Raw genomic sequence first — 19263 nt, 5'->3', positions numbered from 1 at the left:
CCAGGTCTTTATCAGGGGTGGAGTGTTTTAAAATGTTTCTCTCTCCCTCCACTGTGGCTACTATTGTGGCAGAGACCAACAGCTATGCCCAGACACTGAGGGAGAAGTTAAACTGTGTTGGAAAGCTGGCAAGGTGGGTGGACACCACAATAGCTGAATTGTATCTCTTTTTGGCCATCTTAGTTCTCATGGGTCTAGTTAAAAAGAACAACATCAGAGATTACTGGACCACAAATCCCCTGCTATCCACACCATTCTTTGCCACTGTGTTCTCTCAGGACCGCTACCTTTTGCTACTCAGAGCTCTGCATTTCACCGGCATGACCTCAACTGACCCCCTCCAAAAAATTCGATCTGTTTTGACCCCAATTATCACATCTTTCAGCCAGATTTTTTATCCCCACCAAGACCTATGTATTGACGAGTCGATGATGAAGTGGAAAGGGCGACTATCCTTCAAACAGTACATTCCATCAAAACGACATCGATTTGGCATCAAACTGTTTGTGTTGTGTGACGTAAAGACAGGATATGTTCAGAACATGATAATTTACACAGGGAAATTGACAGATATTACCATGTCTGAGGGTGTGGGGATTTCTGGGTCAGTTGTTCTCACATTGCTGGAGCCTTTTCTGGATAAAGGTCACATTCTATATGTGGATAATTGGTACACCAGCCCTGCCCTTTTACTCATCTTTTGCAGCATACAACTGGTGCCTGTGGTACTGAGGTACTGAGCCAACAGGAAAGGCATGGCACATTTCCCTAAAAAAATGTCTAAAGGTGATGCTGCATTTTTCAATAATGGACAAATGCTGGCTGTGAAATGGGATGATAGGCGTGATGTGCATGTTTTGTCCACTGTGCACTCCGGAGACATGCTACCAACGGGCAAAGTGGACTATGCCACAGGTCAAGGAGTGGTGAAGCCAGTCTGTGTGGTGGAATATAACAAGAAAATGGGATCTGTGGATAATTTAGATAAACGAAACACCTTTGTTGACTGTGCTCGAAAGTCCTTCAAGTGGTACAAGAAGCTATTTTTTTATGTGCTGGACGTGGCTGTTTTCAATAGCTATGTGCTCCACCATGAATTGACCAGACAGGAGATGACATATGCTCGGTTTAGAGAGAACTTGGCACATCAGCTGCTGGAGGAATTCCACACTGCGAGGAGGCCTTCAAGTGGTGGCCATCCAACACTTGACAACCCAGTCCGTCTCACTGCTCGCCACTTCCCATCACTGGTGACACAGACATCTCAGCAGGGTATTCGCACAAGGAGGCGTTGCAGGGTCTGCCAGACAACAACCAGGCGTCAACAGCTGCGGAAGGCCACCAAGCACATGTGTGTCCCCTGTGATGTACCACTGTGTGTGACTCCCTGCTTTGAGGAATACCACACCCTCAAGCATTTCTGAGTGTCCAGTCATGTCAGAAAAAGACAAAAAACATACAAACAGTAGTTAATATTTCAATAATCTATAGTTCTAAACAGACAAATGACAACTTTTTGTTCCTGTTCCTGTGTGTGTGTCTGTCTGCGAGTGTGTGTGTGTGTGTGTGTCTGTTCATGCCTACATGAGGCACACGTGTTTGCCTCATGGGCCTTCCAATAAATGGCTTCAAAGTTCTTGAATTAATCTGACCGTTTTAGACATTCATTTTTGTCATTTACCTTGTTTCCAAAATTTTAAACTGAAACATCCTTTATCAGATATTGAAACCCCTAGGTTTAGAAAGTAAAATTCTCATATTGTGTGCATTGTGTTCATTCAAAACAGCAAATTTCCTTTCATGCCTCGTCTGCCTGGTTTAAGATTTGTGCTAACAGAATTAGGTTTATTGAATGGATGGAATATGATAGCCTTCGTTAGCCTAGACGTTCACTTTCTTTAGTGTGTCTTCCACTTCTAAAAGTATATATCCTGACTGGCTACTCACAGAGTTCACTACCATCGACCAACTATCTTGCCCTCTTCCCCTCAAACACAACAAAGACCAGTATGCTAACATTATATAATAATGACATCTGTAGGCTACAACATCAATTGCTGTAAATGATAACGCTATAACTTATGAACTGATTTCTAGATTTGATACATAAATTATAAGGGCACTTACGTAAAATCCATGTGAAGGAAGGAAACGGACGACAACAAAAACTTCCTTGGAGTTAAACATCCGTCTGAGGTAAGAGCAGAGATATTCGCGTGTCCTGTTATCCTCGTGACAATTGTAGCACGTTGTCAGCGCGACTTCATTTGCGTAATCAGGTGCATGCATGCAACACATGTGATCACATGATGAAAGCATGTGTGTGTGTGTGTGTGTGTGTGTGTGTGTGTGTGGTACTTTGCAATGTTCACGTGAAATAAAACAGATCAGGCCATGCTAACACTGCATAGATTGTAGGCCACCTAATAATGACTATAGAATGTTGTGTAGAACGCCTAGTGACGCAGCCCAAAAAACTCACCCAGTGGAGTACGTTGGTTTAAATAAAACCTATGTTCTTAAGGGTTAAAAATGTCAACCTAGCAACCACCTTAGCAACCAACATTATTACCCTAGCAACCACTTTTGATAGCATAGTAACCACTATAATTACCCTAGCAACACCCTAGCAACCACCTTAAGTACCCTAGCAACCACTTAGCAACTGATAGACCATGCCTAGGTTGGTTAAGGGTATTTGAATACTGTATCTTAAAGCTGTAATTGGCAAGATTTTTTTGATCATATTCACTGAAACCGACACTATGCTCTGACAGAACAACATAAATCAACTGGTTTTAGAAAAAAACCCACACTTCTACCTCCACCTAGAGCCTGTTATTTGTTTTGCAAAAATCCACAGCTCCCGGTTCTTCTGGTCCAATCAGAGCAGGGCTGTGTGAGATCTGACTGTCAATCACAGTCTGGTGCAGTCTGGTGCGCAATGACGAGCACAAACTCGATGAGAGGGTGCTCGGTGGTAGTGGGGGAGGGGCATGAGAGTTGTAAACATTCAACATTTCCCCCTCAATCTGTCAGACTTGCTAACTGCAGCTTTAATGTGGTAATATGGTGACAAAATGGAGGGGAGTGTCTCCAAGACGCTGGTTTCACTGTTACGTCTTCATGAGGTGTCGTGGGCCTAACTTAACGAAACATCGGTGAATGAGGGTGCCCACTTGATAACCCCAATGACATGCTGCATACTGCTGTTAGATGGGCCATTTGTCTTGTGTTTATGACCATTGGTTGGTAGATTGGTGGCAGAGGTGGAAAGTAACGAAATACCAGAGGTGGAAAGTAACGAAATACATTTACTCACATTATTGTATTGAGTAGTTTTTCTGTGTATTTTGTATTTTTTAAGTAGTTTAGAAAATTGGTATTTTAAATTTTACTTGATTACATTTTGAGTGAAGTATTGTACTTCGCTACATCAAAAATCCCATTCGTTACTTGAGTAAAAAAAAAGTTAAGAATAACGAAAACAGAAAGGGAGAGCCTACAACAGGACATGTAGCCTACAACAGGACATGTAGCCTACAACAGGACATGAATCAAGCTGGCGCCATGCAGTCTTTCTGAAAGTGATAGAGATGGAGCTGAATCATGAGATGCCTCAGATTGCATGTGCCTATGAAAGTGTATTTTCCGCTATTTCAATGGGTTGTCTCAGTTCGTTTTAGCACTAATGATTGCGGAGAAAGACCTTTCTTTGGAAAGAAGTTTATTAGCAGTTGTTTCCCCTGATTTTTGGTCTCTCTTTTTCCTGTTTCGGACTTTGTTTTTGGTAACCTGACTTGGCTTTCTTGGAGAAAGAAATTGCACTAGCAGCACAACAATTAGCGGTCCACTACTAGCGTTGCTCAACTAAATAAACAAAAGATAGACTAGCCTATCGTGCAGGCGGACTAAACCATTTAGCTCTTTAGCATGGGAGAGTGAGAGTGACCTTAGACAGTTTTCACTATGTTTTATATACAACATCCAGTCAGTCAAACTTTACATTTCGCCTGACATTCATTTTGACATTTAATTTGGAAGTTAAAATATTCAGGTAAAATAAATATAGCCTATGGTGGAAATAAGTATTGAACGCTTAAATTTGTTTCAGTAATTAGTAATTAGGAAAAAAGTATTGAACGTACCTACTGAAATTTCTTCAATACTTTGTGGAAAAGCCTTTGTTTGTAATGACAGCTTCAAGATATTTCCTGTATGACAAAACTTATTAGTCGCAGTATCAGGTGTGATTTTGGCCCATTGTTCTAAACAGATTCCAGGGGTCCCTCTTGTGAATCCTGATCTTTAGTTACTTCCAGAACTGTTTAATTGAATTTAATTGAATTGGCTGCCTTCAAGTCTTTCTGGAGCTTTCTCAGAGTGGTCCTTGGCCCCCTGGTCAGAAATATTGCGAGGAGATCCTGTGCATGGTCGGTTGATGATGCAGTGATGTTCCTTCCACTTGCAGATAATGGCTCCCATGCTGCTTACTGGAAGATTCTGACGTTTTGAAATGCATCTGTAAGCAGCGTCATTGATATGTTGTGCAACAATAAGGTTGCAAAGGTCTTGGGAGAGCTTTTTGCTTTTATCTATCATGAAATGTTTCTTGTGTGACACCTTGGTAATGAAAAACCTTTTTATAGCCCATCAATATGTAGGCTACTAACCAAGCTTATATTAATTTGCACAGATAGAAAGGATAACTACTCTCTAACTACTTACAGATTCCAGCTCGTTCCTTCCCTTTCCTTGCCTTAGTGCTTTTTCTTAGCGTGTTCAATACTTTTTCCCTGTGTTATTCCACTTCATTACACATGACTCTACTTATGGAGTTGTTTCGATTTTTTATGTGTGGATTACCTGAGTTATTACTAATGCCTGGTGAAAATGTTGTGCCCCCCGTATTCCACTTTTCAAGGGCCCTCTCCTCCATTGGGGCCCTATACTTCCCACTCCCCCCCCCCCCCCCCCCGTTTGATGCCCTTTAATCTGCTGAACCTTGTGCTCGTTTCTAAAAAAAAAAAAAAAAAAAAAACTCTCTGCAACTCAACATTGGCCTGCCTGCCTCAGCTGCCTATGAGGGGCTTTTCAGTTGTGCTGGATTACTGTTCACTGCAAAGCGACCAAGGATGAGTGCAACTAACTTTGAAAATCAACTACTGCTCAAAGGAGAACTCCCATAGATCTCCATTTCTCAACGTGACTGAGTACTGTCGGTATGAACAAAACAAAAACAATCAGTTTTACCTAGCTCGAGTTGCTGCAGCTACAGTGCTACACATGGGGAGCATGAACATGGCTGCCTTAGCTGCTGGCTGCAGCAACTCGAGCTAGGACCAAAGTCCTTTTAGGCAAGTACCTCCACTCGGCGGCCATATTGCAACGCTTTTTGGGCACTTATCGGGCATCTATTTTGGCAGAAATGTGTGTGCGTTAGGCTTCACGACACTAATCTTGCTCCAGCGGACAACAGATGATTGGCACAATGTCTTCATAGCACACCACATGATTGGCTCAATGTATTCACAACACACCACATGATTGGCTCAATGTATTCACATGTTGACGTTTTGCCGCGGAAGGGTTGTGATATGTGTAGACAACTGCCATATTGCCGTTACAAACTAACCCCATGCATTACTATGGAGGATTTTTTGAGTGCTGTATCTCCTCATTAGAAAGTCTCTGGTAAAACTGGTTGTTCAGTGGGGTATACTGCGAAGCACGTTAGACATATCTAGGCTATGTAGACATATCGAGGCTTCACAAAGCCTTGACTCAGGGGTATACGTTGAGTGATACTACGATAGCAGTTATGTAATATATTTGTCAAACTAGGCTTTCAGCTCAGATCTGTGCGCGTTCTCGGTGTTGGGATGACGTTGGCCAATTGTGAAATGTGGAGACGCACAAGACCGCCTCTATTTAAAAACATTTACTTCCGCATTCATGAGTGATAGCTTAATCTACACTGCGGTCATTTTTTGTGTCTAACCTATAACATCAAATAAATCAATTGTCATCAGTTGTTGTGTGGTATGCACGTCCATAGTGGGATATTTGCACGCACAGCATTATTAAAGCGCATTCGAGATCCAAAATGTTAGTAGAGGCGGAGCTCCACCTGTAAGATATATGACAGAATCCTACACGTGAGATAACTTCGTTTTTTAGACAATTGATTGGTCAATGGGCGGTAGATTACACGATTTGAGTTATAACTTAGCACATAACCTCCTCCCGACCAGGTTTGGTTGACAGCATAAGATACCATGGTGATATAGCGACACTAAAACAGATCCACTTTCGTGTCACAGCATACCCTGGCTTTGAGCGCAACATACCTCGCTAACCCACTAATCGAGATTCGTAGTATACCCCACTGGTAGCCCAAAAAAAAAGTAACTAAAGTAACTTTTACTTAAATTACATTTTAAATGAACTACTTTTTACTTTTACTTGAGTACATTTTCAGATCAGTATTTTAACTTGTACTTGAGTAATATTTCATCAAAGTATTGGTACTTTTACTTGAGTACAATATTTTCGTACTTTTTTTCACCTCTGATTGGTGGTTAGCGTGCTTTTTTAAGTTAATTTGGGCAGGGGCTTGGATTTTGGCACAAGGGATTATAACACCTAATCCTGTGTATTAATGTAATACTTTGATTTCAACTTGGTAGTTGTAGTAAATGCGATTAAATAGCATTTCTACTGTGTAGGCCTGGTATCCAAAGAATCCAACTCAAAAAAAAAAAAAAAAACTTGTGAATTGTCCTCACGAATCGAGCAAGCAGTAGGCTATGTTAGCCTAAAGCAAAAGTATCTTCTATCGAGACAAGGTGCATTCAGATTAGGCAAGCTGAGGCAGAAGTTTGTGGTAATCGCCTTGTTGCTTTGCATTTTTAGTTCAGTTTACAACAAACAACTTAGAATCCAGACCATTCAGATTTAAAACTCAAAAAAAGGAAAAAATATAAAAAAGTCCACCATGACTATTTGCTTCTATCAGTCAAATTTGAACCCACCTCATGCTTTATGCGCAACATACAGTAACACTACTCTGGCTTAGTAATGCTTAATGCGCCTTTACAAGAACATTATCGGTTCCGATAAAAAACCCTTCACAACTCTTCAATTAGGGCTGCTTTAGCCACAGACCTTCAGCTGTCTTCAGTAGGCTACCTACTGTATGTGCATGGAATGGTCTAGTGTCGCATTTCATGGATGCACTTTTTGACATGTCAGTTAGCCTACTCATTTGCACCACTGGATGTAAAACTGCATTTTGTTAGTGGTATTTCACTTGTGCAATGACAATAAAGTTGAATATAATCTAAAAACTCAGAAATATGAACTAAACATGAATACAATCTTAGAATTTATTCTTATTCAAAAATAAATTCATTGACTTCCAATGTGTATGTATAAGAATAAATCACAAAAAAATCTATGGCATGACCTCTCTGATTGTTTGGTTGTTTTTACAAAAACACAACCAAATAAATTATCATATCATGCTGATAGCTTTTGCTCTTCTTAAACACAATATAGCCAGGTGACATGACCCTTTATCAATCCAGTTGCAGTAGGCTTAAATACCAACCACAATTGATGACCTGTGATACTGCCCTATTTGTGATTGTTTTTAGAGATTTTAAAAGTTTTATACCGATGCTACATATTTTGTGGCTGGTGCTGGGGCCACAATGTCGTCATCGGGTCAGCTGATGACATTGCCTTTTAGTACTATGGGAAACATCCCCGCAACGTCCTAACCTGATCAGCTGATTATGTCAGCTGATTATGTTGCCATTTTGTACCGTCCAGAATGGAGCCACAACGCCGTCATTGGGTCAGCTGATGATTTTATTTGGTACCGTGGGTGACATTCCCGTGACGTTTTTCACCTGGTCAGCAGATGACGTTGCCATGTAGTATTGAGTGATGTTGCCAACAATGTTCAGAACTAGTCAGCTGATGATGTTGCCATTTGGTACCGTCAAGAATGGGGCCACAACGTCGTCATCGTCATCGGGTCAGCTGATGACGTTGCCATTTGGTACCATGAGTAATCTTGCCCGCAACATCTTTACCTGATCCACTGATAACGTTGCCAGTTGATAATGTGGATAACGTTGCCGCAATGTCATGCTATGGTCTCTTGGAAAAGTTATCGTATTACCGTAAATACTGTTGCCGCAACATCCTGACCTGGTCTACTGATAATGTTGTCAGTTGGTAACCCAGCTAGCACAGTGGCGTTGCCATTACATTGCTGCAATGTAATTGAATGACCAAAAATACCTTGCCACAATGTCGCAGGAACGTGGAAAGTGAAAGGTGACAATTCGTAACCGCAACGTAACTCTCCAACATGGCAAAATGGCATTCCATGTTGCTGCCACGTAACCTGATGTAGCTGTTACGGATTGGCGACGTTTGGGAGTTACATTATGGTTACGAATTGTTACCTTTGACTCATTAAATTACATTGCACCAACGTAATGGCAACGTAACTGTGCTAGCTGGGATGTCCTCTACGGAAATAAGTTGACGGATATTTGTCGAAGCAATGGATAACTTTAACCCCTGAAAATAATGTTTATTTTTGGAAGGGGCATCTCAGCCAAAGAAGGCAGACGGGCAGTTGCCCAGGCAACATTAGTCCTGCTCTGTGCACGTCCCTGCTCCTGAAGTTTATGAATGACTATTTCTAGATTTCCACTGGAACTTGTATTTTCCCAGTAAAATGAAGTGTCCCACTCCGGCCCTGGTTGGATATCAATACCAAATGGACAGCCGTGTTGGCATGTGGACAGGACAAAAAGAAGCTTACCTCTGTCTGAACTTATCCAGATCGTAGTACTGGCATGCCATTTGTTTCCCACACTTTTCCCCCCACAGAATACAAGTTGTATCTATGGCCTTTCCATACAGGACAGGTGCTGGCAAAAATGCTGTAAGGAGACAGAGTATTGTTGTTATTAAATAATTTACTGTAACTGTCAAGGCAAGTCTCTACGGTTCTCTCTCTCTCTCTCTCTCTCTCTCTCTCTTTCTCTACTCATCTCTCTGCCTGTCTTTGTTTTACACTCACATAGGGAAGATCTGATTGTTATGGTGTAAAACAAGTATTTTAAAGGTATCCAATGCAGTTTTGGGTATTTTTGCGACTCTAGAGCTCCCCCTAGAGTTGCAGAATATTTATATTTTACCTTGCCATTGTAAATACTTCTCACAGTTTGAGCACTTCCCCCTGGACATGGTACACTTGCATTTGTTTTGGAGCCGAATGACTAGCAACAGACGAAGACAATCTCCAAATAGAGCTATATCTATTGACTTGGTAATGCTTCACGATTCTCCCGAAATGTCTCACCGTCAGCTAAATTGCAAGGCTGGTTTTCCTCCTACAAGGCGCTGCCACCTATGCTAGGTGCACGCTAGGTGACTACTTTGTTCAATGTGTGACAGTGGCTGCACTTGCAATTCTCCTTGACAATAAGTGCAAGTTTGGCAGCATAAATGTTAAGTGAAAACAAACAAAGACATGACGCCGGACGGAGAGGCAATGATGGTAACATTATGACAGACAGAGACATAACAAACATACTGTAACGATTTGATAGTGACACACACAGTTATCCAATCAAAAGGTTTATTAGCTGAGATCGAGAGCACACAGACCAAGACCAAGACACACCAAGATACAGAACACAATACACACGGGGCAGGTCAAACAGACACACACTACACATACAGGGGAGGACGCAGCCCCCCACACAAAAAGGATCACACACGAGGGAGAACTAAAAGGGAAACTTGTCACAATAAAGACGCTAACTTTACACGTATAACTTAGGAGATATAAAGACATAAACCCCAAATGTTCACCCCCGTATCCCAGCATGCCTTTCGCGCGCGCTACATAGCTCCCCCAACAAGCCATTGCCGTCCTCGGCAACGACCACGAGGTAGCCACATGCTAGCGTCGGCGCGCGTCGCCCGCCACTCAGTCCAGTGCGACAGTACCACCAAATCACGTGGGGTGCACACGCCGCAGGAGCTCACTCAACGGGGCGCCACGCTGCTAGCAATCCAGTTCGGGCGTGCTAGCAGCCACGTGGCCGACCCCGCTCGTCACCAGCTCCTGCACTTTCCTAGGTGGCCTTTTCAACCGTCGACACTGTACCAAGCACCGGGGTTCGAGGGGGGGTCAGATGAAGCTGCACCAACGCCACTCCGCTCCGTCGAGTCGCTGACCAGGACAGACAGGCACCGACTCCGCAGCAACCGGACCGCGCTGAGCTCTCCCGCTGCAGCTACCGTCTTCGGCGTCCCTCCTCGTGTTGCCATCTCGCAGAGCCGTCCTGCTCTGCTCCCGGCCCGTTTCACTCCTTCGCGGCCTCGGCGAAGGCACGACCCCCGAGATGGTCATGCTAACGAACTCCACACAACAAACTGTTTTTTTTTTTTTTAATTTTTTAAAGGCGCCGGCCAACAGGCCAACTAGAACTGGCGCCTACACAGCACGGTGCCTCTCACACGCACCCAAAAGTTTTAAAGTTCAGAGTTCAGAGGGCCTTTCCGTCGAAGCTGCCCCACCGTCGTGAGTTCGCTGCCTCCAGCGGCTCCGCCAACCGTCCACCGTCCAGGAACCTCTTCCTCGCCGCTCTCCCTCGGCTCTGCTCATGCGTTGCGGCTCGCAGCGGAGTCAGTGCCCAGGCCAGCGTCGTCTGCTCCGCGAACGCTTCTTCAGGCCCCTCTTCCGGCAAGATCTCCTCCCATGGCAGCAGGCAGGTCCAGACGACAGCTCCTCTCCTCCGTCGGCAGTCACGATAGAAGGCCCCGAGCTTTTTAGCAGCCCTTACAAGGACTCTCTCCGGATCCTCTTGCGTGGGCCTCCACCCAGAGGTATGGTCTTCCATTCCCAGCTTCACTCGCTGGGCGGAGGCCATGTTCGAAAGTCGCTTCTGACACCAATGTAACGATTTGATAGCGACACACACAGTTATCCAATCAAAAGGTTTATTAGCTGAGAACGAGAGCACACAGACCAAGACCAAGACACACCAAGATACAGAACACAATACACACGGGGCAGGTCAAACAGACACACACACACTACACATACAGGGGAGGACGCAGCCCCCCACACAAAAAGGATCACACACGAGGGAGAACTAAAAGGGAAACTTGTCACAATAAAGACGCTAACTTTACACGTATAACTTAGGAGATATAAAGACATAAACCCCAAATGTTCACCCCCGTATCCCAGCATGCCTTTCGCGGGAGAACGCTAACACTGTCTTTTTGCGCCGACGCTACAATACAAACAATTAAAATAATTAAATGAAAACAGATCAAACAAGATAATGGACACAGAGTGCACCAAAAGTGCTCCACACACAACACTGACACACAAGACAAAACATGCCGGATGGAGCGGCGTACTCGCCAGCGTGCCTGTGACACCGAGACATAAACAAATATATTTACAAAATAACAAATGACACACAAGACAAAAGATGCCAGATGGTGTGGCGTAATTGCCAATGTACCTGTGACACCAAGACATACAAGACGGACAACAAACAAATGAACAAATGATAGAAAAAGTTAAAAAAAAGAAAATTCCATGTTAAATTAGACAAATTGCTTGCATCTATCTGGCTGAATAATGTCCAAGGGCAATGATGACGACTTGCATGAAACTGCGCACAGCGTGTCTTTATGACTGACTAACCTGGAAGATTTACTGGCAGTTTGGAGAGCACTGGAAGCCAGGAACAGTCTGAATCTTCAGATCAGCAGATTAGCAGCTCGGTGGATTTTGACAGCGACAGTTTGTCAGTTAGTATGGCAGCTCTCAGGTCAGCAGCAGCAAGAATAGCCAAAATACTGAGGCGATATTGGCTGCAAATAGCCTATCATTCGCTGCATATAGCCTAATTCGTCATGGTGGGATGTCCAAAACAGTAGCTATATGTCATTGTATCATTGACAAAACGGAACAACCTCGGAGTGTATGGCACCCAAACTTAAATCAGGTATAGTTGTGTAATTTCTCTTCAAACTATTTGATATTAGTCCATTCTCTCCCCAACTGTAGCCAGTTTTAAGTCTAGACTTAAGACCAAACTTTTCTCAGATGCTTTCTGCTAACTGATCAAATGTTCATTGGCCAGTTCACAGAGCACTCTTTGTTTCAATACTATTATTCCTTGTAGTACTATTGCTGTCCTTAGTTGGGAAAATGGGGATTTTGTTAAGTAGTTGTCCTGTCATTCTAACAGAATAGACAGATCAGGGCATAGTCATGTAACAGCTCGTTCTTTGCGATTCGAGAGTTACGTGACACCATGTTGTAATATGTGATTCTGTGTAAATAAAATATACAAACGTCTTGGAAATGTAAAATCATTTAAATAGGTTAGAAGAAAGCCACCGCTAAATACTATGATTAGAATCAAACTTTAGCGTTCATTTATGATAATAAGATGTCAACGAACATCGACATACAGAGTAGGCCTAGCAGTTCTACTAATCTACTTAAAAAATACTTGAACTATTTACTGCACGTAGACTACGGCTATGACTGAATACCCTAGTCTAGCAGATGGGAAGTGTATGTTGTTTAAGTGAAAATACGATATTAAAAAGGCAAAGAAAATTTAAGGTTGCTTTTGACATAGTACAATGAAGAAAACCGATGCTCTGAATACTGATTCAGCTGTCTCTAAAAGTGTCTCTAATTGACGCATTTAACCACGAATTGGATTACACCTGCTTTTAACAGGCACAAGTTTTCATACATATGGTGGGATACCTAATCAATCACTATTAGCACTTCTCCTCCCTTATGTTTGCACGATACTCACACTTTCCCCTGACCCTCCTATGAATGCATATGCATGACACAGAAAATCGCAAATAGCCATTCACAGCTCCCGCGACAGGCAGTCTGCGCTTTTTCCTCAGTGCGGCCTGTTTGTACATACCTCGCAATATTTTTATGTGCACGTTGCGAATCAAATACGCCTGAAGTGGGCGCAAAAACGTTAGTATATCTGGCCCTGAGTGTTAACTATTTGGGTGTTAATACTCCAAGAGGGGGACTATCGATCCCTGTGGTCGGGCATTTTGGCCCTGAAAGGAAACATGTGGGCATGTACAGTTCAGGACTACTTCAAGAATCTCCATAGAGCAGAGGCGTATCAAGCTTTTTAAAAGTGTGGGGGTTGTGGTATAGGGAAGTGAAACAATCTGGCCAAATTATAAATAACTCCCTGCAGGGACGTTGGAAGTAATTTCTGAGAGGGGTCCGGACAATATTGGCAGGTGTCCGGAAGTTTCTCCCCTGAAAAGTTTTTGAAATTCTGGTTGCTAAACACACCATTTTAATGCAGTTTGGGAGGGACAGAACAAGCAGCGCCCCTCATCTGTGTGGCTCCACTATCACTTCACTGCTTGACACTACCCTACATGGAGACATTTGGCTCTTGGGAATCCAAAAATGACAACTTTTATTGGCAGGTGTCTCTTGGGACACCATTTGGCTCTTGGGAATCCAAAAATGACAACAATATTGGCAGATGTCCGGAAGTTTCTGAAATTCTGGTTGCTAAACACACCATTTTAATGCAGTTTGGGAGGGACAGAACAAGCAGCGCCCCTCATCTGTGTGGCTCCACTATCACTTCACTGCTTGACACTACCCTACATGGAGACATTTGGCTCTTGGGAATCCAAAAATGACAACTTTTTTCATGTACAATCTGTAAAGTGCTTTACATTCTCAGATTAATTTTATTATGTCTCAATTAAATTTGATCTAAAATGCCTCCCTCCCCTACCCTGGAAATCCCGAGTTCTCGCGAGAGCACAATGGAATTGTCTCTGCGAGACACTCTGGCAAAGAGCAATGATGCACGTTACTTTTACCCCAACATTCCAGGAAACCAGCTAAACTGATGAAGACAGCGCTGCAACGTTGGAGGACAGTACACATTGGTCGTAGTGTTATCCGATTGTGTCGAAGTCCGAAATAATTCAGAGTAAACATGGTCTAGTGTTATCCAATTGCGTGCAGTGAGATTTTTAAATGCATGCTTGTTGCCGCCCCTCGAGTTGGGCAATTAAATTGTTCTTTGCCAGACCCTTAATCTTTCTAGATTATCAGGGTCTGGATTTTCCAGGCCACCCCTCCCCCTCCGCCGCTTTTGGTGCTACCCTGACTTCTGGCTGCAGTGTAGCTGCAGCACCATAAGTAGATGCAACATATTGGGTACTGAAATATTCACAAGAATCTATAGAAATTGAATCTTCATGTTGTATTATCCAATATTAGTTGTACAGATGTATAGTCTATCTCAGTGGTTCTCAAATGGAGGTACGCGTACCCCTGGGGGTACGTGAAGGCACTCCAGGGTGTACGTGATATTTTAACCCTTAGAACCCGATTGACACAAAGTCCGTCAAAAAACAAACCCTTTCTTCTCTGTTACATACATTGCTCCGCAACTGTTCATCGCAGCGAGATGAAACCGTTATTGCGTGACAGAGCAGACGTGGGGCTTTCCAACGAGATCACGCACTTGTCTGTACGTTAAAGTATGAAAATAAAAAAAATCATGAAATTAAATCAAATTGCATCATATTTACAGTCTATACTTCTCTGCGTTCACCTGCGCACCCATTACTCTAGTTTGAGTTACTCGCGAACCCGTGAACGCATAGATATGGCATCAGATGAAAGAGGAGACACGGGGCTATCCATTGGTACCAAGTATGTCAATCTTTCTGGCTTATGAAAACAGACGAAGTGACTGCAAAATAATAACGTCATGTACAAAAACCAACGCTGCACACCCATTACTTTCGTTTGAATTACTCGCGGACCTGTGATCGCATAGATATGCCACGCATGTCAGATGAAAGAGGAGGCACAGAGCTATCATTTGATACCAAGTACATCCTTCTGGGTTATAAAACAGACGAAGGGACGGCAAAATAATAACTTCATATAGCTCGACTTACCTCACGTTTTTGTCTGTTTTTGTGGCCAAGCATGTTTATAATCCAACGCTATTCTGTGTTTCTCTATGGCAAAGAATGTTCATAATCCGGTTTTGAGATCCTAGCAAATTCCTGCATGGCATCCCACATTGCTCACATTGCATTCCAATTTGTTCGACAAAGACACACCTTTTTTGCCTTTACTTTGTTCATGGCAATGCAGTAAAAAGTTGTAGAGAATCATAGGTGCAGACACCATATGCACACATTGGCTAACACGCAAACTCGGGTTCAGTCAGGTCAGATCAGTTCTGTCACAGATATGGAGCGCAGAAAGGTCCATTTTAATCACTAAATAAAAAAATGGCATTTATTTCTGTAAGGCGCACACCACATATGTCTGTAAATTGCTCAGCCCCAGAGAATCCCTCCACCATGGCAATGATATTGCCAGATTCAGGACAGTCTGCCCTACACACACATGAAATGCATGTAGAGCTGAGCTTGCTGTGGTGAGATACATGTCAAAATATAAGAATTTTTATAATACGCTATCTATATTTTTTTAAATATAAAAAAATATACATTTTTTATTTATTTAAAAAGATTCTTTAAAAATCTAAATAAAATCATTGCTAGTACTAATACATGAAAAAATTAAAATATACATATATTTAAAAAGCAGAATCCATGCAAAAATACTTTTATTTAATTATTTAATAAATATTTCAGGAAAATATAAGGTCATAAAATTTATTTTATATTTCAGTAGGCTATTCAATTTCATTATCCTAAAAACCCAGAGTCACCCCCAAACCAGGATGGTTCGACCCAACCTGTCACATGCCACCCGCCATCACCTGTCAATCACTGTCAAAACTCAGACGATGGAGTCGTGGTTGAAGCGTAGCGGTAATTCTTGTGCACTGGTTAGGGGGTACTTGGCTGAAAAAATATTTCACAGGGGGTACATCACTGAAAAAAGGTTGAGAACCACTGGTCTATCTTATACACACTCATTGAACCAACAAAGTAAATGCAAAAATAGAGACTTTTTTGTAATTATTCCATATTTTGTGTAGTCAGTCTATATCAGAACACCTGACATACAATCTAAATAGTCCACAAGAAACCTCAAAGTGTTACCTTTCATTTGAGACCAGGATTATGCTTCTACACAATGGGGTTCATGTGCAGTAAGCATTTGAGTGTCAGTAGGCATTTTGGATAACAAAAAGTCCTATGGGGAGTTTCCATAGGCATTTTACAACTAGCATGAGCATACCTTGGCAAATAATGGTCTTTCATTCTATATTGATCTACTTTTGCACACAGCTTCACAAGACCTGGTGCTAGGGCTCAGTTGTGTTTCTAAGGGATATCAAGTGACCTAGAGGGCTGAAATGTGGTCAGTTCAGAGATGCTTGTAATCCGGCAGAAAGAAAAAAATATATTCTAGCCTCTGTAACTCTGTGTGAGTACATCACACAGTTATTTTGACTGTTTCCTATGAAAAACACAGGTTCTCAGCTTTCTATAGAGGTCCAACATTTGATGGTAGGCCCCAAAAGAGGTGGGAACAATGCCCTTGTAAATAGGCACAGTGCAATTTCAGGCAAAAACTTGAAATTTGTATTGAGATCAATGTTTAATAGATAGATAGATAGATAGATAGATTACTTTATTCATTCATATATAGTGTTACAGCAGCAATAAATAATAATATAACCGCAAGCGGTGATTTACGGGGTCCGAGCAAAATGAACAAGAGGTAGCATAGTTTTTTAGTTTACATATGCTTTGATTGTTTGGGCCCAATTGTTCAAAAGAAACGTGATCGGATTTCGGTTATCGGATTTCAGTTATCGGATTTCGGCTATCGGATTGGATCAAATCTTGAAGATGGGTTGGTTCAAAGGGAAACAAGGATCCTGAAATTGGATTAGATCATATAATCTATTCTTGGTTTTGATCTGGATAAAACCTTCACTTTGTGTTGTTCAAAACTTTTGAGTTAGATTGTGACGTGTTGCCTGAACACCAACTGTATAGACCACAGAGCGGTAGCACAAAATCAATAAGTCTTACAAGGCGAAAACGCAGAAAGGCTAGATTCAGCCCTAGCTATCAAGGTAATCTCTCTGATCTAGGAAATATGATTAGGCAAATTAGGAAAGAAACTGACCAGGAATTGAATCGTAATGTTAAACCAATGACCTTGCAACCTACTATTGAATTAAGTTCACCTGAAAGCGTGGAAGTGAATGAATGTGCTGAAACAGATGTTGAACAATGTGTGTAAAGAATGGAAAATGAACCATAACTGCAAACAATGACCTCATAATAAATAATAAAGTGCGATGAATGAAGTGTATCAATATAAGTACTTTAGTAGCCTGACATTGTAAAGTTTAGGGAATTATGTACTTAGAGAATTGTATGTCTCAAAACTGTTTAAATGAATGTATTCAGATTGCATTGTAATGCCATAAGTGTTTGTAACCTGTAAGAATGTAACCGATCTCTCTTGATGACTGTAAAAGTGTATGTTGTTAAATGTAATGTGTCACATTGTTATAATTGTCATTGAATGTAAACTGTTTATGTAACCTCTGGAAACTATCTGTAAACCTGAATGTAATGTTGCATCTCTGAAATGTAATGAGAAGTAATGTGTGTCATTTTAAATTGTTGGTTAAGATCAGTGACTTCTAGAATGTATTAGCTATCGTGAGAATATTCCCAGCTATATTCCCAGCTACCGTGAGAATATTCCCAGCTACCGTGAGAATATTCCCAGCTATCGTGGGAACTTCTAGAAGGTTCTAAACTGTCGTGGGAAAGTAGGGTTGATTTGCCTTAGGAATGTGTGGGGGAGGTCAAGTCTACCTAGTATAAATAGGGGTCGAACCAAATGATCGGGGCTGCTTCTTCTTTTTTTCCTTCCTTCAACTCGTTGGGTTTTTCTTTTATGATGTCGTGTGCGGTTGTTAGAATTCGTCCTCTAAAATTCGTTGAGAAGCAAAGTGTTGGGCGTCGTGCCAGGCTGAGTCGCGGACCGAAACTCTGTGGAACCTGTTGCAGATATCAGACCTGCTACTCCGACAGAGAGTGACTGCAGAAGACAATCAGCTGACTTTTTCCCCTTTTTGAGGACTTACTTTTTTCCTTATATTCTCTTTTTCTCCATTTGTGGATTTACCATTTTTATTGTAATCTCTTCTCCATTTGTGGATTTACTATTTTCCTATTTTGTGGATTTACTCTTTTTCCATTTTCTACAACATTGTAACCTGCAAGTGGATATTACGCCGCATTTTGTAACATCACCAAAGTGCTGAAGTGCATCCAATTCTTCAAGCAGTATTTGTGTCTTTTCTTGGTTTTTCTACGAATTCCAGCAGGAGGGTAAGATAATTGGTTTCTTCTGTGGTTATTCATCTGCTCTGTCTAAGACTTGGGTTAGTTGGACTTTAGTACTGCTGGACGGTAACAAAATCTCCATCCTTATAAAACCTGAGCAAGAAGTAGCCTATAACCTGTGTCTCTAGATAAACTATAGGGTCAAACATCTTTGCACGTTAGCCAACTGTTCGAGACCTAGGCGTAGTCGCTCCTTATTTCATAAACATCTCAATAAATCCACCACGGAAGCCCGATCAACTTCCAAGGGGGATATTTTAAAATAGGAGTAATAGGTTATCTGCGCCGCAGAAGGAAGACGTGCAACTTCGCTCGACAGTAGGTCCCTGCTATCCACAATAACCTCTAGGGGGTATCGTGGGTCTTAACTGCCTAGGCCTTACGGTTACGGTTTAGGCCTTACTAGAGTTACGGTTTAGGCTGCAGTATGACTTTCACAGAATTTTGGCAAAAAATTAACGGTACAGAAACAATAGGGGTCCTGCAGCTACGCTGCTCGGACCCCTAATAAACATATATCACACATAAACATACATACAAGTTAAAAAATAAATACAATTGGATATAGTCTCTGTTAAAGAGGTTGTAAACTGCATTGACTCTCGGCATAAGATTTTCTCTCACGGCACAAAGGGGAGTTGTTATAAATAGTTATGGCAGTGGGCAGGAATGATGAAAATAATGAAGAAAACATTTCAGAAATTAGGTTTTTGTGCAAATGTGTTAGCAGGCAATAAATTGGTAACACTCCATAATAAGGTGCCATAATAAATAGCAAACTAGTAATTACCTAACCCTTTGTTAATATTT

General features: G+C 41.9%; 1 protein-coding gene across 4 annotated transcripts in view; it reads right to left on the bottom strand.

Annotated features, from left to right (window-relative positions):
• slco2b1 (solute carrier organic anion transporter family, member 2B1) overlaps nt 1-19263 on the bottom strand; it is a 205535-nt gene that overhangs the window by 15384 nt on the left and 170888 nt on the right. For 3 of the 4 annotated variants that reach the window (XM_042076135.1, XM_042076136.1, XM_042076138.1), the window contains one exon: nt 8846-8966. In XM_042076135.1, the coding sequence (XP_041932069.1) occupies nt 8846-8966 (121 nt within the window). Of the gene's footprint in view, nt 1-1048; nt 1421-8845; nt 8967-19263 lie in introns of those variants that run through there. The other variant, XM_042076137.1, reaches the window with a different exon arrangement.

This window comes from Alosa sapidissima, chromosome 21 (genome assembly GCF_018492685.1).
Source record: "Alosa sapidissima isolate fAloSap1 chromosome 21, fAloSap1.pri, whole genome shotgun sequence".
Lineage (NCBI taxonomy): Eukaryota > Metazoa > Chordata > Actinopteri > Clupeiformes > Clupeidae > Alosa > Alosa sapidissima.
This window is presented reverse-complemented; position numbering and strand designations above follow the sequence as displayed.